General features: G+C 45.3%; 7 protein-coding genes across 7 annotated transcripts; 4 read left to right on the top strand and 3 right to left on the bottom strand.

Annotated features, from left to right (window-relative positions):
* Positions 1-270: 270 nt before the first annotated feature.
* EDB82DRAFT_542611 (uncharacterized protein) lies at positions 271-5,971 on the top strand (the record flags this gene model as incomplete). The annotated part of the gene is made up of 15 exons (XM_065609358.1): positions 271-291; positions 341-427; positions 553-930; positions 982-1,766; positions 1,817-2,032; positions 2,083-2,758; positions 2,810-2,826; positions 2,879-2,921; positions 2,977-3,159; positions 3,215-3,253; positions 3,370-3,394; positions 3,638-4,394; positions 4,501-5,118; positions 5,171-5,679; positions 5,733-5,971. The coding sequence occupies 15 exons, from the start codon at positions 271-273 to the stop codon at positions 5,969-5,971; spliced, it is 4,593 nt and encodes a 1,530-aa protein (XP_065465208.1).
* A 1,028-nt stretch (positions 5,972-6,999) lies between these two features.
* On the bottom strand, positions 7,000-7,800 carry EDB82DRAFT_469662 (uncharacterized protein; the record flags this gene model as incomplete). Its single annotated transcript, XM_065607931.1, has 2 exons — positions 7,000-7,629; positions 7,786-7,800. 2 exons carry the CDS (start codon positions 7,798-7,800, stop codon positions 7,000-7,002), a joined length of 645 nt encoding a protein of 214 aa, XP_065465207.1.
* A 272-nt stretch (positions 7,801-8,072) lies between these two features.
* On the bottom strand, positions 8,073-10,614 carry EDB82DRAFT_564120 (fungal-specific transcription factor domain-containing protein). Its single transcript, XM_065609788.1, has 6 exons — positions 10,461-10,614; positions 9,839-10,363; positions 9,439-9,743; positions 8,692-9,389; positions 8,436-8,634; positions 8,073-8,349 (listed from the first exon to the last, which is right to left on the bottom strand). Exons 1-6 carry the CDS (start codon positions 10,540-10,542, stop codon positions 8,185-8,187), a joined length of 1,974 nt encoding a protein of 657 aa, XP_065465206.1. The 5' UTR covers positions 10,543-10,614; the 3' UTR covers positions 8,073-8,184.
* A 2,859-nt stretch (positions 10,615-13,473) lies between these two features.
* EDB82DRAFT_564119 (uncharacterized protein) lies at positions 13,474-15,044 on the top strand. Its single transcript, XM_025732507.2, has 4 exons — positions 13,474-13,651; positions 13,704-13,895; positions 13,949-14,028; positions 14,079-15,044. The coding sequence occupies exons 1-4, from the start codon at positions 13,586-13,588 to the stop codon at positions 15,010-15,012; spliced, it is 1,272 nt and encodes a 423-aa protein (XP_025591425.2). The 5' UTR covers positions 13,474-13,585; the 3' UTR covers positions 15,013-15,044.
* Positions 15,045-16,772: 1,728 nt separating this feature from the next.
* EDB82DRAFT_482070 (uncharacterized protein) lies at positions 16,773-18,515 on the bottom strand. Its single transcript, XM_025732508.2, has one exon. The coding sequence runs from the start codon at positions 18,172-18,174 to the stop codon at positions 17,212-17,214; it is 963 nt and encodes a 320-aa protein (XP_025591426.1). The 5' UTR covers positions 18,175-18,515; the 3' UTR covers positions 16,773-17,211.
* A 300-nt stretch (positions 18,516-18,815) lies between these two features.
* EDB82DRAFT_482068 (uncharacterized protein) lies at positions 18,816-19,674 on the top strand. The gene has a single exon (XM_025732509.2). The coding sequence runs from the start codon at positions 19,310-19,312 to the stop codon at positions 19,622-19,624; it is 315 nt and encodes a 104-aa protein (XP_025591427.2). The 5' UTR covers positions 18,816-19,309; the 3' UTR covers positions 19,625-19,674.
* Positions 19,675-20,301: 627 nt separating this feature from the next.
* EDB82DRAFT_469657 (uncharacterized protein) lies at positions 20,302-21,142 on the top strand (the record flags this gene model as incomplete). Its single annotated transcript, XM_065607930.1, has 3 exons — positions 20,302-20,627; positions 21,045-21,056; positions 21,100-21,142. The coding sequence occupies 3 exons, from the start codon at positions 20,302-20,304 to the stop codon at positions 21,140-21,142; spliced, it is 381 nt and encodes a 126-aa protein (XP_065465205.1).
* Positions 21,143-21,644: the final 502 nt, after the last annotated feature.

Raw genomic sequence — 21,644 nt, 5'->3', positions numbered from 1 at the left:
ACCTTGCCTCTCACTTTCGGCGCCATTTCGCCGAAAGCCTTGATTAGTTAGATAGATCGCCGCAATTGTTTAATTTCGCCGAATTTACAACTGAGATTTCAATTATGGATTTAAGTGCATCATAATAGAGCTATGATATAAAGTTGATATAAAGGCGGAATGTTTTAACTTGTGTCATGCATACCCACGCCCTCAGGATAACTATCTCGACCGTCTACCGCTGGCACAGAAGTCCATCCATCTATCATATACCCCAAGAAACCTGCAAGCATGCATTACACACCCCGCGAGGTACGCAATACTCTAGCCGCTGGACTTTATTAATGCTAATTCCTTCAAGGTTGAGAAGCTTGTCTTTTCTCAGGCCGGCCATCTTGCCCAGAAGCGACTGGCTCATGGAAAGAAACTGAACCATCTGGAGTCTAGTGTAAGTCGAATTTCCAAGACAGATGTTGACAAGAACTAATTCTTCTAGGCTCTCATCGCTACCGTCCTTCAAGAGGTATTCTCATTTACTAAATTACCGCTTGTTGATGTTACTAACTTGTTAAGATCATCCACAATGAAGATTACTCTGTTGCCGATCTCATGAAAGCTGGCAAAGTTATTCTGGGCCGACGACATGTTCATCCATCTGTCGTTGCTACACTTAAACAGATGCAGGTCGAAGGTACCTTCGAGACAGGAACTCATTTGATCACTATCCACGATCCAATCAGTACTGACAACGGCGACTTGAAGATGGCTTTCTACGGAAGCTTCATTCCAGTTCCCTCTGATGACTTGTTTCCCGCTGTCAACGAGGCAGACTTTCATCCTTTGGCAATGCCAGGTGCTATCCGACCAGCGGAGGCTGGAGACATCATTCTCAATGCCGGGCGTGACCGAGTGAGACTCACTGTCACGAACAAAGGGACTCGTGCCGTTCATGTAAGTCATGCATCAAAGACTGCATATGCATCAAAATGACTAATCGCTCAGGTGGGATCCCACTTTCACTTCATGGAAACGAACCCCGATCTCGACTTTGATCGTGAAAAGACCTACGGCTACCATCTAGACCTTCCAGCCGGCGAATTTCTGCGCTTCGAACCCAATGAGCCGAAACACGTCACTCTGGTTCAAATTGGAGGCTTAAAGGTTATCCAAGGTGGGAGTGGCCTTGCCAAAGGTCCGGTCAACCGTAGCAGCGTCAAGAACATCCTGCAGCAACTCCAACAGGCGGGCTATCTACACTCGCCTAAAGCGTTGGAGGATCAAAACGTTGTTCAGCCATGCTCAATGAGTCGAGACAAGTATGCCTCTGCTTATGGCCCCACGACAGGTGATCTGATTCGTCTTGCGTCTACTGACCTTTGGGCCAAAGTTGAGAAAGACTACACATTTTATGGTGACGAGTGTACATTGGGTTGCGGCAAGACTATTCGTGATGGCATGGGAGCCGCAAGCGGCTGTGCCGATGCTGATTGTCTTGACTTGGCTATCATCAACGCTGTCATCATCGATTGGACTGGCATTTTCAAGGCTGACATTGGTATCAAAGGCGGTACTATCGTTGGCATTGGAAAAGCTGGTAACCCAAGTACAATGGATGGTGTTTCTGATAACATGGTAGTTGGATCAAACACGGACATCATCGACGCCGGTGGTAAGATCGTTACCGCTGGTGCAATTGACACTCATGTCCACAACATTTGTCCCCAGCAGGCATTCGAGGCGATCTCATCCGGTGTAACGACTCTCTTTGGAGGCGGTACGGGCCCGAGGTACGTTTAAGCGTTTCAACTCAAGTTTAATTTGATACTGACGTAAACAGTACCTCGTCTACTGCTGTCAATGGTACCGCGAGCAAGAAGTACATCCGACAAATGATGCAAGCGTGCGATCAGCTGCCCGTCAATTTCGGCCTCTTCGGAAAGGGTAGCGACTCCGAGAGGGTCGGTCTCCTTGATCAGATCAACGCGGGTGTGATTGCCTTGAAACTGCATGAGGATTTCGGATGCACGCCCTCGACAATTGACAACTGTCTGAAGTGAGTTACCCATCCCCACTAGAATGTATCATGCTAACTTTTAATCACAGTGTCTGCGATGAACAAGACATCCAATGCCATATCCATACTGATGGCCTCAACGAAGCAGGCTTTCTCGAGCACACAGCAGCAATCTTCAAAGGCCGTAGCATTCACGTGTACCATGTCGAAGGCGCAGGTGGCGGCCATGCGCCTGACGTTATCAAGCTTGTCGCTTATCCAAACGTGCTTCCTAGCAGCACGACTCCCACGATGCCTTTCACTACAAACACGATTGACGAGCATATCGACATGGCTGCCAACTGCCACCGTCTTTCTAAGGACAATCCCGATGATGCCTCATTTCTCAAGAACCGTATCCGAGAGGAAACCATTTCGGCTGAGGATATCCTTCATGATATCGGAGCGATTAGTATCATGTCGTCAGACTCTCAAGCCATGGGACGATCAGCAGAGGTACTGGTGTGCACTTGGAGGGCAGCGCACAAGAACAAGGTCCAACGCGGAGCTCTGGCTGAAGACAAAGATACTGGTGCGGACAACTTCCGTATCAAACGATATATCAGCAAGTACACCATCAATCCTGCCATTACGCAAGGAATCAGTCATGCTGTTGGTAGTGTTGAAGCAGGCAAATTGGCTGACCTGGTCATTTGGGACCCTGCTGAGTTTGGGACGAAGCCATTCCAGGTTCTGAAGAAGGGATTTATTACGTATGCACAGATGGTAAGTTCGTTTTCCCCATGACCTAATACAGTTACTAATATCTTCATACAGGGCGATCCCAACGGAGCGTAAGAATTTTACTGTCCCTCATCATGATGGTAGAATGCTAACCCTTTGCAGTGTCGCAGATGTCGAACCTTTGATCGGCCGGACGATGTATGGAGTGGGTAATGTACTGCCATAATCGAATGATCAATTGCTGACCGACCGACCTCCAGGCCCTGCATCCGGAGTCGAGCGTCATGTTTGTCTCTCAAGCAAGCATCTCACAAAGCGGAGACGTTCACTCATACAACCTCAAAAAGCAGATTGAAGTTGTCAAGAACTGCCGAACGGTAAAGAAAAGTGATCTCAAGTTTAACAGCGCTAAACCGAAGGTTGAAGTTGATCCCGAGACTTTAGTAAGTACGTTTTGAGGCTGATGTTAACTTCTGCTAATTCCCCATTTCTCCTCAGGTTGTCACTTGTGATGGAATGGCGCTGAAGTCCGAGCCGGCGAGCTCTCTTCCTCTGACCAGGCAATCGTTCTTCTACTAGATAGTTACGGAAGCACAGTTTGCTCACCATGGGTTTTGGATTTGGTACATAGTTCCATACATTTTACATTCAAGAACTGCATTTACTTCCACATCTTTTGTTCGAGTGACATCGAAGCAAGCGAGCTTCTGCCTCGGGATTAGTGATCTTGTAAACCGCTAGCCCTTTGGGGCGTAGCGGCTCAGTTAGCAGGGAACACGCCAAACCAGGGCACAAATGTACCGCATCATAAACAATGTCGGCTGACTTAGCACTATTAGCTTTTAAACTTCCACTCTTTTAAACCAGATCAGTCATATTTGAACTTCACTCAATATTTAACCCATTGCATTGTTCGTCCAGTCTCGGCGCTAGACATGGACAACAGCGAAGTAGACGATGGCGGTGCTCACAACACACCCAGTACACGCACCTATCGACTCCATAATAGACGTCGACCTTGTGATCAATGCCGTGTCCGCAAAGTTCGATGTCAAATCGAGGATGGCAAACCGCACTGCCGTCGATGCGCGCAGTCTCAGACTCAATGTAGTTTCGAAGGGCGATCAAGACGCACGACACGACAGAGTAGGACTAGATCTGTCTCTAGCAGTGCTCATTCACTAGCTGTTAATCATGTCCCCCATGATGATACGTTGGGCCTTGACAACTCGTTCGATATAGAACATGTTTCAGCCGAACAACACTTGGCGTCTGATGGACCAACGATATTCGCAGCCACTCCTTCGGTGTTCCCGCACGAGACCGAGGCCCCGTATCATCAAGCACAAACACTTGGTAGTGTCACAGCTTCAACGCAGCTGCAATTCTCAAGGTCACTGGATGATATACAGGGACAGACATCAATCCTTCTGGGATCCTCCTCCGAGTCCGATCCGTGGCTACTACGTCATTGTCAGTTCGACGAGTATGGGCTCAGAAGCTTCTATGGTCTGCAGTTCCGCAACATTGGTGGAGTTCCAAATCGGCAGAAGATTCCTGTGCACTTTATCGTGACCTCAAAGTTGACAAATGAGACGACTTTCAATAAGATCATGTCTTTGAGATCCAGTTTGAAAGGGCTCATTCCGGTATCATGGGGCATCAGGCTTATTAAGCTGTAAGTATAGCCATGATGGTCTTTACAAGAATAGACTAACTAAATCCGCCAGGTTCTACAAACATGTCTACCCTCTGATGCCTATTATGTCTTCCACTTACTTTAGCCAGGAGTTACTCAGTAACCCACTTCCCGGTCCGGATGCCCTTGAACATGTTCCCTGCCATTTACTCGGCGCTATTTACGGTCTTGCTTTACCGTTTGCCCGAAACGATGAGCACCTCTCCGTCATTGAGATGCATCAACAGTTACCCAGCAAAGACGTCTGGCACATTGTACACGAAAGTCTACAAGAACACCTACGAAATCCAGATCTCAGTGTTTTGCAGGCAGGTATTATGTACCTCCATGCAACTACGAATCACAACTTCACCACCGCGCCAGACGCATTCAAGTGGACTTGGCTGGGAACTTTGATAGGTATAGCACAGAATCTGGGTTTACATCTTGAGACTCGTATGTGCGCCGTTCCTGCTGAAGAAAAGCAGCTGCGTGCACGCCTGTGGTGGGCTTTATACACTGAGGACAAGTGGATATCATTACTTATGGGTCGTCCTCCATACATTTCTGAAGATGAGTGGGATGTTGGTGAATTGGAAGATAATGATTTTACCATTCCTTTGATTATTCCATGTACGGATACTGGACATGCTGAGTTGACGAGGCCCTTTCGGGATATGGCTCGTCTCTCGGTGATTGCGCACTCGGTGCAGTCTTCCTTCTAGTACGTTCTTCTTCCTTTTGAGTTCCGATGCAATGGCCTAACTTAATTAAAGTTCGTTGAAAGCGTCGCAAAAGCTTTCAGAGAACCTGTCACTTTCTATCCAGACAGCGCAGCCCATATTCGAACAACTGAGCTCATGGCGCGCTTCGGTGCTAGCCCCAGAGTCACCAACAATAACAAGTAACAATGGCATGCTCAATGACAAGGCATCATATCCGGCAGCAATCCTCATCGCACACGCCACTTTGGTTACGTATGTGTGGAGAGCTCTTCTACGACCCATCGTGCCATCAGCTGTACCGCCACTTGTTGTCGATGATCAACAGCTTGCTGAAGCGTCTCTGTTCATGGAACTCCAGTCGCGTGATGTAGAAAACCTCTGCTGGGATATACCGGATCTCTCACATCTTGAATTACCACTAAGGAGCTCCACCGATGGAACTAGGTCACATCATACAGTCATTCAGAACCTCCATCAGTCTTCCTTGGCATGGGCTACCAGCCTGTCGAGTCTAGTCAAAAACCTATCACCTGCTCGTTTCCACGAGTTTTGGTATTCTTGTAAGTATTAGCTATATTCCATTCTTCTCAGGACTTTGCTAAGAAATTTCAAGGGTCGAATGTCTGTTTCGCGGTTATGTCAAGTTTTGCCATGGTTGTCTTTATCCAATCTCCTACACAAGAAGCGGGGGCGAGGTCCAAGGATATGCTGATGGCCTGGCGTCAGGTCACAAGGGACCAGAGCAAAGTGTCTCCATTGTTGCTACTGACGTTGGCGCGAATCGATGGATACTTTGCCGCTGGTCTTTCTGACGTATTTTCTCTGCCAGCCCATGTCGAAGCGGCGCTTTGACTCTAGCTTTAGGTGGAATCGGCGAATGTCTATGTACGTCACTTTTCGGCGAATGTCTCGCTGAGCACCTTTCGCCGAAACCCACCATTTTACCCTAACCTAAGTCTCTCTGATTTATCATGCAAACTGCGATAAGACGAACTTCTTTACTCCATTTAAATCAGAAACTACTTGCATTCCGATACCTCACCACTACCCAAAGTTGTTAACAATCAGAAGAATGGATCGTTATATGGATTTACAGACTCCTTGGACCTCCAGTTCCTTGCCCCAAAACGGATGCCGTTGTGTCGGCTGCAGTTTCACTGGGTCTCGTAAGAGTCGACTTACGAAGGATCTTCCCCCTTCATATTCAGAAGTCGTGGGATTTCAACACCGAAGAAACTCTAAACCTGTCACCAGAAGCTGGAATAGAACAAAATTCAGAGCTATCATTGCCCGGATTTTTCGTCGGGATACATAAGTATGTCTCTTTTTTCTCGAAATAATGTTGAATCTTACTAAGACTTCTAGGATATAGTCATGTTTTCGAAGGGATAATCCGAATTACTGGCAAATTTAATATAGCACTTTTATGTCTTTATTTAATAAACAGTGCTGGGTGATAATGCGCTTCATATCATCCGGCTCAGTTAACTCACCAGAATAGATTAAGAAGCAAGGGCAATGCTACTTAGTTATTTTATACTTTCCATATCCATTGCATTATAGGTAGCTTTGCAAACAACCTTGTCTCCGCAGAAATCCTCAAACGCCACCCTTACCTTAACCCTAGGCATGTTCCAATTAGAAGTTTTGGGAATGATCTATCATTGCTCTCTTTATACTTGATATAATTCCTAGAATTATCATAAGAAACGACTAGCTATACGACCTACTAACTGCCCTACTGCTCTATGCCTTCTTAGCATTATATCTTTCGACTCTATATAGCCAAACTCTGGTGTCATAATACCAAAAACTTTTCCTTCCATACTCACTCTAAATACATCTTTTCGCGATTTAATTCTATTTGTCGTGATATGACTTTAATACCTCCAGTATGACGGTTGAGACGATCCGTCACCTGAATCTTTGAACCAGCCTATCTTGTCCAGTTCGTCGGACCAGACACTTCGAACAGTTGCAAGAACGTTGCCTTTGAAGAGAACCGATGACGCCACATTTCGTTGAACAATACCCGGGCAGAATTCCTGACGGAGTTTGATGATCGACTTCATCGTCTCCCTATATGTCTGCATGGCCTTGTCCCTCAAATCTTTCCGCCACTGTATACAACAATGCTCAACCATTCTCTTTGAAACATCAGAGCAGATCCACTCAATGTACTTTGCGTTCAAATGCGCACTTGCGTGAGACTCTTCAATAAATGTAACGAGAGGCGGCTCCACCGTCCCCTTAGCAAAACTATCTGCTTGATCGCTGTCGAAGTCGGGGATGATCCCTTCCGCCAGTCTGGTCAAGTATGCACTCACGAGTATGATCGAGGGCGATGAGCTATTCCGACTCCGACTTGATGGACAGATACTGTCTAAAATTTTGTAGGCATCTGAAACAGTTACGATGCCATACTTTCGCATGTGCGGGAACAATAACCCGGTGAGGCGCCTAGTGATAGCTCCCAGCTGCTCCACAATCCTGGACGTAGTAGGCCATTCCTGATGAGAGGTAAGATAATCATTTGTGGTACACCTCAAAATGACATCCAGCTCGACTTGACAAAGCACATCATCGAAGTAATGGAATGGCTTGCCGGCTCCTTTATTGCTCTGTCCCCCGCTTTCGAACCCCTTTTCCTAGTGACCTGGGCCTACCGTTGAACAACACATATTGCTTTGGATCAGTTACTCATAAACCTTCGCTCGCTTGTAGCCTGTCCTTAGATATCTTATGGACTCCATACTGGGAAGCCAGCTTAAGATAATAGGCAGATAACCTCGCTTCAAGGTGTAATTTCTTCTTTCCTCAAAGGTAATATAAATCATTTACTTTACAGATCACCCACACACTATCTATACTACCGCCTCCTCTGGTGTATTAGGTCTTGATCCAACGGTGGCCCTTATCTAGCAATTTAGGCTACCAGTGCTGCCCTTAGCCGCTCTTGTTTATTTATATCAGTTAGCGAAATAAAGATGTTTATATGGTATATCTCTATGATTATGCTACCTTAGAGACTGCTGTTAACGGAAGATGACAGAGTTGAGCCTGAATTACATAAAACATAGCATACCTCCCGCCTCATCAAGAAGTCGATCAACTAGCTTCTCCCACCAAGGCTCTCTTTCTCGGATTGAATAAGGTAGGTTTTTGGCTGAAGGCCATATCTGTTTCCACTCCCATGTTCGCTTCAATGCTTGGTAGATGGGAGGAACAGTCTAAAGGAAGTCAATCATGATTCTCGTTACAAGTCAAAGTAGGATAGAAAAGAATCTTGTGAAATGTATTGAAAGACCAGACTTACACTTCTGACCGGCACTTGAAGTACCCTCTCAAACCAGTCTTGCGCGACTCCTTTATGCTCCACGGACAACAGACCGAGGAGGAATACAGGCAGAATAGGGGCATCTGCAGTGAAGTAAGGGCCAGATGCCGGAATTGCTTGGATGCATTTGGCTAAGGCTTTTAAATGCCTGCTGACACATGTGTGACTGGGGGGATACCTACAAACTGGTTAACACAACTGTCCGAAAGAATGACATTTTCACAATCATCTATACCTTTGCACCCGACATTGAAGGTATATGATCGCGGTGAGAAGCCAGGCATAAGCTGTTTGTTCGATCATCTTCATAGTCGAATCAATCGAAGGCTCGACCGACCCAGTGGGTTTTAGCTTGTACAGCAGTTGGAGTAATTTCTTTGCCGTTATGGGCACCACAATGCTTTGGTTATTCTGGTGTAACCTTGTCGCACAGTAATTAATTTGGCTCATGATATGCAGCAGTTTTGGGGAAACGCCGCATCCTCCGTGGATCGTCCAGACATCCTCAGATGACGGCTGTAGCAACCAGCTAAATCGACGGCTTTCCTCCGTTGGAACAAAGGTTTCTGGCTGAGGTAGTTTCCACATTACCTGCGCAAAGATGATTCCCCGAGCGACCACGACAGCCTGAGAAATGCGAAATCTTGTCAGCTGGGGGTGCTGGGGGCTTATCGGTGGGGTTTCCGTTGGGCTTGTTGGGTGGGTTTCGTGAAGGCTTGTGAGTTGAGAGCATTTTTGCCTGGTCGGTCGGGACTCCGCCAACCCCATCGGCAAGGTATCTTTCAGGCTCTTCGGGATCTTCTGGTTCCAGCATTCTTCTTCCCAGAACGGAGTTTTTTGCCTCATCTTGTCAAGGTGCTTCTCCGCCAGTCTCAATCCCTGATACCATGCGGGCTCAAAGGGTGCCTTCATCCGATACTCAATCCGCAGGGTCTAATCGATTAGTTCATAAAATTCATAAAGGAGGAAGTTTATTACTTGCATCTATAGTGGAGAGAATTATTATCAACGATATGACCTCGCTGGACGACCCATCTTGCTTGCGGCCGAGGAGGTTGCGAAGATAAGCAACAGTGCGCTTGTGTAATTGAATAGCTCGATAGCCGAATGCATTGTTGCTGATCACTCGATAGCCATTACCTCTGTCGGGGGCATGATCATGAAGATGCACAGCAGCAAGGCACAGGATAGCCGATCGGATTCCAGGACTGTTTTGGAATATAACAAAATCAAGCCATGGATTCGTCTCAGGGATAAGACTCTTGCCAGTGCAGATCGCAAACCAATCTAATGGGAAATAGAATGTTAGATGCATAGAACACGCTGTGGATGCTCAGCGCTATAACAAGCGCTTCGATTATAATCATCAATGTATGACGTACAGAAGGCCAACAAGATCCGATCTGACGGCTTTTGTACAGCCGTATTCCAACAATCTGGCATGGCTCGTTGAGGGTATTTGAGGACATGAACTCTTCCTCCCAAGTCGGGATGGGTGCGTTTGAACTTGAGAAAACTGTTGATTTCGCTACCTGTTGGTACAGGGAACTTTTTCTCTCCTAATACAACAACATTATCGCTATATTCAAAAGCGCTAAGCACAGACTCTTCTAGCGCTTTTAGCTCGAGTACGGACATTGCATGCAAGCCCGCATGTAGCTGATCCTCTGATATAGTGTCTGAATCCCTTGGGTCAATCTGTAAACCAGGGTTAGGTAACGATAAGATAGAACTTAAATTAATGGAGTCTAATTCGGGATTTTCGTGAGAGATCTTGGGCTTCTTTGCACGTTCGTCATACACACGATCGTCAGCCTGTCCCCGTTTGACTGAACGGACGGTGATCTGGTTCGCGTCTTGAGTAGTCAATTCCTGAAGCGGAGCTCTGCCTCCCCCTAATGCTTGATCTGAATAAGTCAACCAGTCTTCCGGTAAAGGTAACGAATTTGCCACCAATAGGTGCAATCACGACAAATGGCAACAAGGTGCAATGTATTAACTTACTGCCGGTCTCTAGCGAAGATAAACGCAAGGAAGGGTGCTCGTAGACACTATGCGGAGCATCAACGCGGTAAAAGGACTCCATCGTAGATGTTTCAAAAACGTGTTGGCCAGTCTTGGTCAATAATATAACGGCTAGCAGACAACGAGAAATACAATGAAGAAGGGGCTGCTGGTCTGCTTAAAACTTGATAAAGTTAGCAGATAGCCATGATAAAAATGGTTTAGATGAGCCACGTTACCAGCTACCTGGTCATACCCGGTCGTGGCGTTGCCACGACCGGGCATTATGTCTCATTCGATGACATTAATCCCATCGTTTCTCATAGTTGGACTAGCCCGGCAGAGACTCGATCTGTCCATTCATCATCCACCCGTCCCGGGAGTCTGGGCTGCACTAGTGTGTTTGCTGACAGCAGCCCCAAGTTTCCCAGACGCTTGGACGGGATCATATCGCTAGCTACTGTGTTACCCTTGATAGTACGATGTCAAGAGGCGGAAAGGATTGAGCTGACAGTGAGCAGTCTACCCTCCACTAGCTATGGCACAAAATGATATGTCACAAAATGATATGTCACAAAATGATAAGATGCTAAATGATATGATGCTAAATGCAAATAATTGCTAAGTACAGATACAAATGAGTTTCCATGCTGAAGCTAGTTGTCTCCCATACCAATGGCGTGGGGAAACCATTCTTACACATGACGAACAACTTCATCACTTCTGTATCCAGAAGGCACGGTTTCAGTTTTTCAGTTGGGGCTTCGGACACGGGCGCATCACATCTTCACCATTAAGCCCGGTTCCGATATAACTATGCATCCCGCTACTTTGGGCAGTATTGTTAGGGTAAGTTCTAATCGCCCCGCTTTATCAATGGGGCTAGATGCATTGGTGGGAAAAAGAGCTGCAGGATTCTGCAACCTCGTCCTGATTGAGCGTCATTCTTACTTACACCACTATGACCGCAGGTGGAATACGGTCCTGCAAATACTGTAGCTCGGATTTAATCTCCCATGTTTCGGTCTTAAAGAGCGAGCCTTGCAGAGCTTTAGAAGGACTGTGTATGATAGAGCTTGGCTTATATGCCTACAAGCAGCGTGTTGCATTAAGAGGCTGAAAAAAAGGGACGACAGGGCTGCTGTGGGAAGGGGTCAGTGCGGAGCTTACCTTCCCTTAGCACAGTGTCAGTTCGCCGAATTAAACGTCAACGCGCATACGTAACTTGTTTATCTACGGGAAAAGCGATGTCACATGCGAACGTGTCGATTAAGCTCGCATGCATGGACCCCTCTTTTCGAGAATAATATTTGCTTTTCAATCAGACACCTATTGACAAAGAGAAGCCGCCTTATCATAAAGTCAATTCTGCTGTATTTATCCATTTTTGCACCATATTACATCAAGAAGCCAAATCTTATTATATAGGTGTTTATCGTTCCATCAGACGCTGCTACTCTCTCAGTTTATGTATATATTAGCAACTTTCTCACTGCTGCCGCTTATCTGTGCTATGAAAATCCCTCAAACATTGCGGGGAGGCGGAACGCGATCTGAAACATATTTCCATAACCGGCATCCAGCATGTACCACATGTTGATACATCATACAGGGTATTTCACCTCCCCCGGTCACTGCCCTAGCGGCCTGTAACTAGAACGGATAAAAGTGGTTAGTCTTTTGTAGCTTTGCCGTACGTTCGTTTAAGCTAATTTCCCTTGATTCATAAATACTAGCGTTGTTGTCTCATTTATGTAACTCCGGAATCCGACGGCACATTATATCGTCATTCTTGCGCTTTTATCGCCCTGCAAAATGAGATACTGTTTTGAACATCGAAATTCGATACTTCTTAGTCATAATTCCCTCCGGTTCAGTTGTGGCGTAAGATTGACCAATTGTTTCATATAGGGCCCTGCATACATGCGTTACGTATTACAGGTACCTAGCACCTTGCAAGTGAGAGTGAGTTATGCCCGATTGGTACGTTAATGCAACTGCGTGTCTGTTGTACATGTTGATCCTTGCTAAAGGGTTTACGGTCTGCTCATAAGGCTGTCTGCCGGCTTGGTAGGAGTTTATCAGCTATCAGTAGCATTTCCCCGCCTTTTTGCGAGTTCAGAGATATAACGGGGGAAAATGAATCTTGTGTTAGTTGGAGCAGACCCCATTACATCTATCGTCGCCCTTAACCGAATAACTGCCGTATGCTTAAAAAGTCACTCATTACGCGACAAACGTGACATCATAGAGTGCTGAACGCCACAAAATAGAAGACGCGCTGCAAGCCGGACTGTTTGCGGATTGGTTAGTCTCATACATATGCAGGTGAAAAAGGGTGACTGTCAGAAACGGCATAAGTGGCCTTGCGTATTTGTGCTTTATGGTGTTACAGGCATCATGACTTCAAATAGGTATCCACAGTTAATCAGTAGCCTCCACAGTTCACTAGGCTGCTGCAATCATGGTCCATGCTTGAAATTGTAATAGGTCACATATGCCTCATCTGCATCCTAAGAATTGCCCTGTGAGACCTGTGGCTGGCTGGTTTACATGGCAAAGCCCCTCCTGATCTTCCATCCAGAACCTAAACCTTGACAGGCGACCAGCCTGAATTGAACGAAAGGCCCAGCACCTCTTCCAGTTTCCTACAAATCAGAAAATACCTACAGTAACAGACATTATTCAGTCGAGCAGCTAGTTCCTGCTCATCGCATACCCTGGCTGTATCTGCCATTCATTTAGATGCTACTGGTATCGGGCTTAGTACTCGAAACACAATACACCAACAATTCTACATTTCTACGAGCGGCATAACGCATAACATTTAGCTGTTGGCTCAAGACTCTAGGCAGGATCTGCCAAACCGACTGTCGCACCTGATCTTAAAACTTATCCAATCATTGACTTCGTTTTACCAGCTTATGCCGGCTATAAACTGGTTGCCCCTCGACCTAGTCTTCTCTTCTGAAGTTTTGCAATACTTGGCGTCAAGTTGCTTATTTCTAGTCTACTCTTACCAGATGGTAGTTGGTATTACTTGATTAATCCATAACCAACACCATCGCTATCTTGCCTTTCAGTATCAAGCCGAGGCCTTTCAAAAGTCAACAAAGAAAGAAGTTATGAATTCAGTAGAGAAAGAACCTACCGCTCGTCCATTCCAATGCGATTGGCAATTATGCAGAAAGGAACTTTGTCTTCACCTTCAGATTTCCAATAGCGAGCTAATAGTTGGCATAGGGCTTCAACCGTAGAAGTGATCTGCAAAGACATTATCGAATCCACACGGGTGAGCGACCGTATGCATGCCCGATTTTTGAGTGTGGAAAGAGCTTTATACAGCGAGGTGGCTTGACCGTTCATATTCGAACACACACTAGAGAGAAGCCGCACCAATGCCAGCATATTAGCTGTGGAAAACGTTTCTCTGATGTATACATCTACTAATACCTATAAGCCCACTGAATGCTAATCAAGTTTTATAGTCCTCAAGTCTCGCCCGTCATCGACGTATCCATACGGGCGCGCATCCGTTCAACTGCGTCCTTGATGGTTGCTCTAAAAGGTAGGACGAGGAACGCCTTGGTCTCCCCTAAGCGCTGACAAATGATGTAGGTTCCGTAGAAAAGATGCGATGGTTGAGCACCAACGCAGATTGCACCAACGCAGATCGCACCAACAAAGAATGAGCCCCAACGACATCCTACACGACTGCTCCTCAGACTCAGACGACAATAAGCCTCCCTCGACCCCCCAGCCCTCCATGATGATCTGGCCGCCTCATGATATTGTTTCTATGGAGCCAACGATTCCACACAGCCCGTTACATCGCGCAACTTCGTATGCCAACTTTGAGCAACAAGCCAACGGACAACATGCGCCACAACAATATGCCAATCGACAGGGCACCCCTTCAAATGCACATCAAGAGTTCCACGGCCAACCCATAACCAACTATTATATTGGTGCTCCAACACTCCGTCGAACCACGACCATGCCATGTCAAATATACTATGTTCCCGAGCAGGGCCGTCCGGGGGTTGCAACGATGACTAACACTGCGCAACCTCATTACCAGCTTCCTAAACAAGTGGAAATACCTCCTATGGAGTTGCCGTATTCAATATTGGCCATCACAGCCTCAATTCAAAGTAACCCCAGCACTTCTTCCACAACGTCGGTTTCCAGTCCCATTGGTCAGGAATACTTTTACGAATATCTGCCCGGAAACAAGCCGGAATATGCACAGGGAGACCCTCAACAGTCCATCGGTCATTATCAACACCCTATGCAATACCTCATGAGCCACTCCGAGCAGCCAGTGGCCTCTCAGACGCAGTTGATTCACGCGCCTTCACCTGACCACTCCCCTCCTAAGCCCGCTCGAGCCCAACAGGAACAGTGCTCAAATTATGACCTTCCCATTGAAGCTAGGACTATCGGGCAGTTACAGACGTACGAGACTGCGGTTTATAATCCTTATAGACCAAGGATTGAAGTTGCCGATTCTTTAATGCAATTTCCAAACAGCAGTATTGTCAGTCTGTAATTGACCTCGAGCCCCTGAGGCCGCTTTCTGTGTTATGATGATTACCTTGCATTATCATACCCCATTGCAGTAATAAATTCAATCATCACTTATAAAGCTTGCATATCTGGCGCCCCATTGACACTGTCAGATGTTACATTTCCTCTCAAGATGAACGAGGGGCTACCTATCTTTGGGAGCATTTTAGTATGCCGCCCCATTCCTTTCTCCATTTTGTGTCTCTAAACAGAAAATGTTTGACCACATCTACGCGTATCCAATTCTGCCATATAGAAAGCAATATATTCTTGCCATTCCGGTGCAGAGCGGGAACAATACATTACTACTTAAATACCATCTTCAGGAGGATTCTCAATTGAGAAGCATAAAGAACTTTTAATTTCAATAATTATATGCTTTCATATTTGCTTTCTTTCAATTAGAAAACTAGTATCTCTGAACATTATTCGTCTTTTTAACTCTGGCATTTCTGAACTAACTTCTAAGGGCAAGCTATCAACAGCCAAGCAACAAGCCGTACTACAGACAACACCAGTCGGACTAACTCCTAGTAGTTTTGGCACCCCATCATGGGCTCAATGGCCGAGGGAGTGTTTAGGGAACGTACTGCTTAACCAGCCTTCAGACTGGAGATGTGATCAAGCGCCACAGCAAATTCAGGTTCTGTTGAATTTTCAGGGTACCTATATATACCAGTAGGTAGCTAGGTATCATATAAAGCCATGAGAAACGATAAATAGTAGCGGAAGCTATTGACTAGAGACCCCCTCCTACAACATGTATTAGGTAGTATTCTTTATCACGCCGGTCGCCTTGTCTGAACACTCTAAAGTCCCTATACAAGCATAACAGAAACCTTTTGCTTAAATATTTTCACCTGCGTTGATATTTAAAGTGTGGCACCAGTTGACCACTTATAAAGCCATGTCAGCGTATTGATCCGCAGTGTCAAACTCCAAAATGGCAAAATTAAGTCCTAGAGGAGAGCCTGGTGTGTTTAAGAGTATCGATACAAATATCTCCTAAGTTATTATAAACTTCCAGCTTATACCTTGCCCCACATAACTCCTGCCAGCAAGGCAATACATGTCACGGCTTGGTTTACCGTTAGTTCCTATAGACAGCTGTAAACAACACTGTAATTTCTACAATAGAAGTTATAACTTAATATTTTGCCTGTAGCATAGTGGTTAGATATTACCGTCACAATACCGGCAGGGCACCTAATGTTCAATCTCTCAAATCTTACACAGCTTGATACGGATATTCATAAGAATAGCAGCCACTATGGCGAGGCTACTGTCAAACCCGTATGTGGAATAGGTTTGTATTGTGCTTGTGTTCTGTCTGAGTTGGCTGTCTGACTGACAATTTCCCTCTTTTGGATAGATGCCTTACGCTAAGCCTAGTGAAGCTTCTCTTAGTCAGATGAATCTGTCTTTACCTTTTGAGGTTCCTTTTGATGAAATGAACCGCTAACCAGCTTGTACAGGGTAGCTTCGGTTCAACAGAAGGCGATGGTGTCTTGTCTTACAGCACATGCGGGGTATAACATCAGTGGAAATATGTGAGTTAGCGTCAATTCATTAGTCTTGTTCTCTCAGCCATCAGAACCTTCTCTCTTTTCTCCGCTTTAGGAGGCCTTTTCCAATGCTCTTATGATGGTGTCACGGTGATGTTATATCACAAGTCTCTGATCGTGGTCTCTAATCGTGGTCTCGGAACGTGTTATCACCAGCCCTTACAAATGCCACCCATGACTCACAAAGGGTTATTCGATTGACATAATTCACATGTGCCATTGCTGTTACACATGTTGAAGAGAAAAACTATTTTTCACTCTTTCTTCAGCCTTTAGAATTGCGTAGCCATTGGACCGGAATACGGAGAATAGGGTGACGCAGTTTTGCAAAATGGTTAAAGTTGATAAGCAACTACACGCTATGACGCTTGGTTGGTGGGGAATAACAATCCTGCATCCAGCCAAATCCAGTAAGACTGCAAATCGTCAGGCATGTGAAACAGTCCCCTCTTCAGCCTGTCCTACAACGCTCCAAATACGTGTTTTTTCTTTTTCAATCTTTCTCACCCGGACAAAGACGACAGATGCACTCTTTAATTTAATGCCTGAAGGAATATAACGCGTCCCCTGTTCATCCAACCACAAGACCCTGTCTTGCGTTTTGGACAAGAATGATGTCAATGCCATGATGCGCCCGAGAACGTGGTAGTATAGTCTTGTGTTAGATTAGATAACTCCATTAACCCTCCTTGTGAATTATCGTTGCCACCAATGCCATCACCCTGTGGGATTGTGATGTTCATGTCGTTGGAAGAAGACGTATTTATCTTCAAGATATCCACTGATTTGTATGCTTCGTTCCTAATATATTGTTGAATGAGAGGGCAGTCGCAGTCGCTGTGTCTCAAAATCTCTGACTTGAGGTGGTAAACTTGCTCAACGAGGTCGTTATAGCAAGAGGAGAGTTGCTGATGCCGAGCTTCCAATATCTCCACCTCACAGGCCAAAGCATTTTCTTCATCTTGCTTGCGAGCACGACACTTGGCAGCAGCGTGTCGGTTTCGTTCCAGAGCGTTCAGATACCGTCTGTTCTTAGCATTATTTAACTGCGGTCTTCTTTCTCGTGGACTCTTTGTGTCGCAAAGCGGCTGCCTTCGTCTGGGCCTTCCACGTGCTTTCTTCTTGTACGGCTCCAGCGCGGAGTGAGCGCGGCTTTGATCTGATGCTTTCAAGGAATCTAGACTTCCTTGACTGTTATAGTTTTCGCTAAAGTTCGGTGTAAGGTTCTCGGCTGTGGGAGTCTCTTGTATGGGATAAATGAATTCAGAAGACTGCTGGACTGCGTATGATGCGAATGATGGTTGCACATTACCAAAGCCAGTTTCGTCCAAGAGGGGGTTAGGAATTTCAGTATTCCTGAGCTGGTTGAAGTCTGGCGTTGAGGAATGTGAGCCTTGAAAGCCGGTGGAGTTCGTAGTGAGAAATCCAGAAGGGGAAGCAACCCAATCCCATGGAAGTAGACCATCTGGTATATACCCTGTAAGGTCAAAGCAAGACCGCTCCACTCCAAACTCATTATATCCAAAGAAAGAAGGCGCCCTAAAGTAGCCAGCGTCTTCTGCGACATCTGCGAAGGCCATGACTCTTGTATTATGGGCTTTGTTTTTCTGCCACTTGGAGCTTTCTGGTGATCTTCTTTGGGCGAGGAGGTACGCAAAAGAGGGTTCAATGATCCGGATTTGGATTGTTATCAACTCAGTCCCTCGATGGATTCGTGGTAATCAGTTCGGTGGGCTTGAGGGACTGCCTTGGCTAAAACCCAGCATTCTACATAAAAATTCAAGATTAACAAGCGACTGGGCGAGGCAATCAGATTATAAGAACGAAAGCTAACCTTGGCAGATCATACACCAACTTCTCAGAGACAGGGATCAGCTAAGCTCCAATTCGCTTTCATGGGTATTCAATTTTTCTATTTCAGACTATTGAAAGCCCAAAAGATCCGGGAAACCGTTTCTGCTCTGCCATTCACTGACAAGACCTCGGCTACGCCGCTGCACCGTGCCCAAAATGGTAATAGGCCAAGACTGTGTTCTAGATCCTAGACCCTAGGGCCTAAGCATCAATTATATCATATCTCAAACTTGACAACAGTTATTCTTATCGAGTCTCACAACTTCGGCATGTCAATATCGTCTGTTTGACATCGGCCTCCCTTGAATTTATTCACGGTTGATGAAGAAAAAGCTCATCGAATAATCATATCAGCTCATTCATGCGAGAACCAACAGACTCATTACGTATGATTTAATACTGGATGATGATAGTGAGATTGAATTTTTCTGTTCCTGTCAACCTGCATATACCGAGCCACCTTTTGCAGTTAGGGGCGTTGGTTTGGCCCCAAGAACACATCATGGTGATCTAACGCAGTATATCAACATCGGGGACCGAAGTTACATCTCCGATATTGCTGATGAAGGGTAGATTAGAGAAATCACATGTACTAATACAGAGCCGCTCAAAGTCGGTTGTCCATCCACACACACTCTTCGACCCCGAGTGCACGGACCGTATCTAGGATGTGACATGACATATTGTGAAACTGCCTAGCTTTTTTCGAACAAGCACATAAGCTGTCAAGGCGCAATCGGGACTAGCCAGGCTGGGCCGTGTTTGTGATTGTGATAGTGGCTGGAAGTTTGTAGGATAGAAATAGGGGTTTGAAACCGCTAAAATGTACTCGAGATTATGCCTGGCTGAGGTTGTTGTTAAATGTATATCATGCCCCAGGCTTACACTGTCGGTGCAGGCACCGGTAAGGCTGCCTGTCCCAACGGACTGGGTCAACTTTGGGCGGGAACTGGGGATCCCGGAATTTGGGCTGGCGTTGGAAGAAGGGGAATTGGACACGGTGGTAAGGATCGTGTGACGGACCAAGTAACAAACAACACCACCAAGCACGGTTCCGGAATTTGTGGAAGGTATCGTAAGGCTCAAGTTTCCGCGTCCGCCGCCACGCTCTCTCTTCTCTCATCGACACGAAGCAGATTACGAGGCAAAGTCAGAGATGCAGCCATGCGGCGTTGACAAACCTGCAATTCTAGCTGAAGAGAGGAAATACGAATTACTAATGTCCCAACGCCATCGAGCGGATGTCATTGTGATGGCATTTCCGACAAGCGACCATGATGACTGTCATTGTTCTGTATCGTGTGTGTGTGTAGGTCGAGCCATGCTGGAAGCCAATCAGGCGGACCCTTAGCTCCGTATCTCCTCTTGCGGGGCTTCCCAATCAGGCAATTCTTGCGTTCAAGGTCCCACTAAACTGCCAAGTGCGCCACAAGGCTGTTGGGCTCCTAGCAACTGGATGCCTCCACCGCGCAGTGAGGATCAGGGAGGCAAGCGCCTGCATGCTGGTAATAGAGTGTGAACGGCATAAGCGATCTAACGTAAGTTTTCTACAGCTAATCCATTTTTCCAGCAGCTGTACAGAGAGTTTTAGGTTATTCTGAACCCAAAATTCCACCATGACAACATTTCCGAATCAGCGAAGAGGGGGCACGTCCCACCAATTCTCGGCGAAACGTGGCCTGCGTCACTGACCCAGATTACATCTATGCTTGAGCCCAACCTCTGCACCCGCTGGGTTCACAAACCCATATTCGACGGCTCCATTTCATTCACAATTCTCATATGGGTTACCTTCCCATAATACTTTCTAGCTGTCCTATATATTTACCGGTTCCCATTGTCCACATCCAGCCATGACCGGGCTAGTTGGATTGACAGGGCGCCAGCCGCCTTCGTCCATCCTCGCTCCTGGCAAGGATACCAGGGAGCCTCTCGAGACGGCAATTGAACCGGATAACACCCAGGCCATGAGCCCGCGGATGACGAGCGAGGAAGTCGAAGCGTTGAAGCGTGAAATGCATACTGAGCTGCACCGGTTAGTGAAGCTATTGATCTCCCTATGCACGTTAAGAGGTGCCCGAGGACCTCCTCGCGGGAACTGCTCTAACGTTTATTGCTGTGGATATAGGCATGCGAAAGTTTTGCAGGACTCGCTACTCCTCATCTTTAACCGCATTGAGTCAGTTAAGGAGGGGTGTGAGAAGCTAGACAGCAATAAAAAGGTGCTGCAGAAATATATAGAGGAATTAAATAGCATTCATTAAACTATAGCTTCAGTGTGACGGTTGGGTTTTCCAAGGGATAAACTAGTCCGTTCTAAGTTTATGTTAGCAGAGTCGTAGGGCGTGTAATACTAAGCGGTTGCGAAGTGTTATATCTCTTAATAGTAAATAGGGCAGGTTAGGCATATTTAGGTAAAGATATTTTATTAATAGCTATTAAGCTAAGTATATTAACTACTGCTAAGTAAATATATATATACCTAAGGGATCCTTAGGGGATTACTTAGATTAAGGGATTATAGTAATCCTAGATTATAAGTGCTCTTAGAGTATAATAATCTTATATAAATATAATCTACTTATAATTAATCTAGTAAACTTAGGAAGTAAGTTTATAATTTGGTAAGTTAAGTTATATAAAGATTATAGGGTATATAATATTAATCAATTTGCAAAGTATTATATCTCTTAATAGTAAATAAAGTAGGTTAGGCATATTTAAGTAAAGATATTTTATTAATAGCTATTAAGCTAAGTATATTAATTAATACTAAGTAAATATATATATATATATACCTAAGGCATCCTTAGGGGATTACTTAGTTCTAGGGATTATAATAACCCTAGATTATAAGTACTCTTAGAGTATAACAATCCTATATAAGTATAATCTACTTATAATTAATCTAGTAAACTTAGAAAGCAAGTTTATAATTTAGTAAGTTAAGTTATATAAAATTTATAGGGTATATATAATATAACTGCTAGGGTTATAATACTACATTTAAGTATCTTAGTATTTAATTCTCTTTTAAATAGTTTATAATACCTTTAATATTCCTTTAGTATATAATATATTATTTTCTAATTTATTTTTTCCTATAGGATTTCTATTTATAAATTAATCCTATTGAATATACCTAAGATATATCTCTTTTATTTTATACTTATTATATACTATAGTATTATCTTTT

Source organism: Fusarium venenatum, assembly GCF_020744135.1.
Source record: "Fusarium venenatum strain MPI-CAGE-CH-0201 chromosome Unknown EDB82scaffold_1, whole genome shotgun sequence".
Classification (NCBI taxonomy): domain Eukaryota; kingdom Fungi; phylum Ascomycota; class Sordariomycetes; order Hypocreales; family Nectriaceae; genus Fusarium; species Fusarium venenatum.
This window is presented reverse-complemented; position numbering and strand designations above follow the sequence as displayed.

Excerpts from the sequence above, each read along its gene's own strand:
- EDB82DRAFT_564120 (XM_065609788.1), bottom strand. The coding sequence starts at position 10,542 with ATGGAGTCCTTTTACCGCGTTGATGCTCCGCATAGTGTCTACGAGCAC. Across the intron at positions 9,744-9,838 it reads TCGGATCTTGTTGGCCTTCT|ATTGGTTTGCGATCTGCACT; the intron begins GTACGTCATACA and ends ATTTCCCATTAG. Across the intron at positions 8,350-8,435 it reads TTCAAGTGCCGGTCAGAAGT|ACTGTTCCTCCCATCTACCA; the intron begins GTAAGTCTGGTC and ends GACTTCCTTTAG.
- EDB82DRAFT_564119 (XM_025732507.2), top strand. The coding sequence starts at position 13,586 with ATGAATTCAGTAGAGAAAGAACCTACCGCTCGTCCATTCCAATGCGAT. Across the intron at positions 13,652-13,703 it reads ATTGGCAATTATGCAGAAAG|GGCTTCAACCGTAGAAGTGA; the intron begins GAACTTTGTCTT and ends TAGTTGGCATAG. Across the intron at positions 13,896-13,948 it reads GTGGAAAACGTTTCTCTGAT|TCCTCAAGTCTCGCCCGTCA; the intron begins GTATACATCTAC and ends CAAGTTTTATAG.
- EDB82DRAFT_482070 (XM_025732508.2), bottom strand. The coding sequence starts at position 18,174 with ATGGCCTTCGCAGATGTCGCAGAAGACGCTGGCTACTTTAGGGCGCCT.
- EDB82DRAFT_482068 (XM_025732509.2), top strand. The coding sequence starts at position 19,310 with ATGTATATCATGCCCCAGGCTTACACTGTCGGTGCAGGCACCGGTAAG.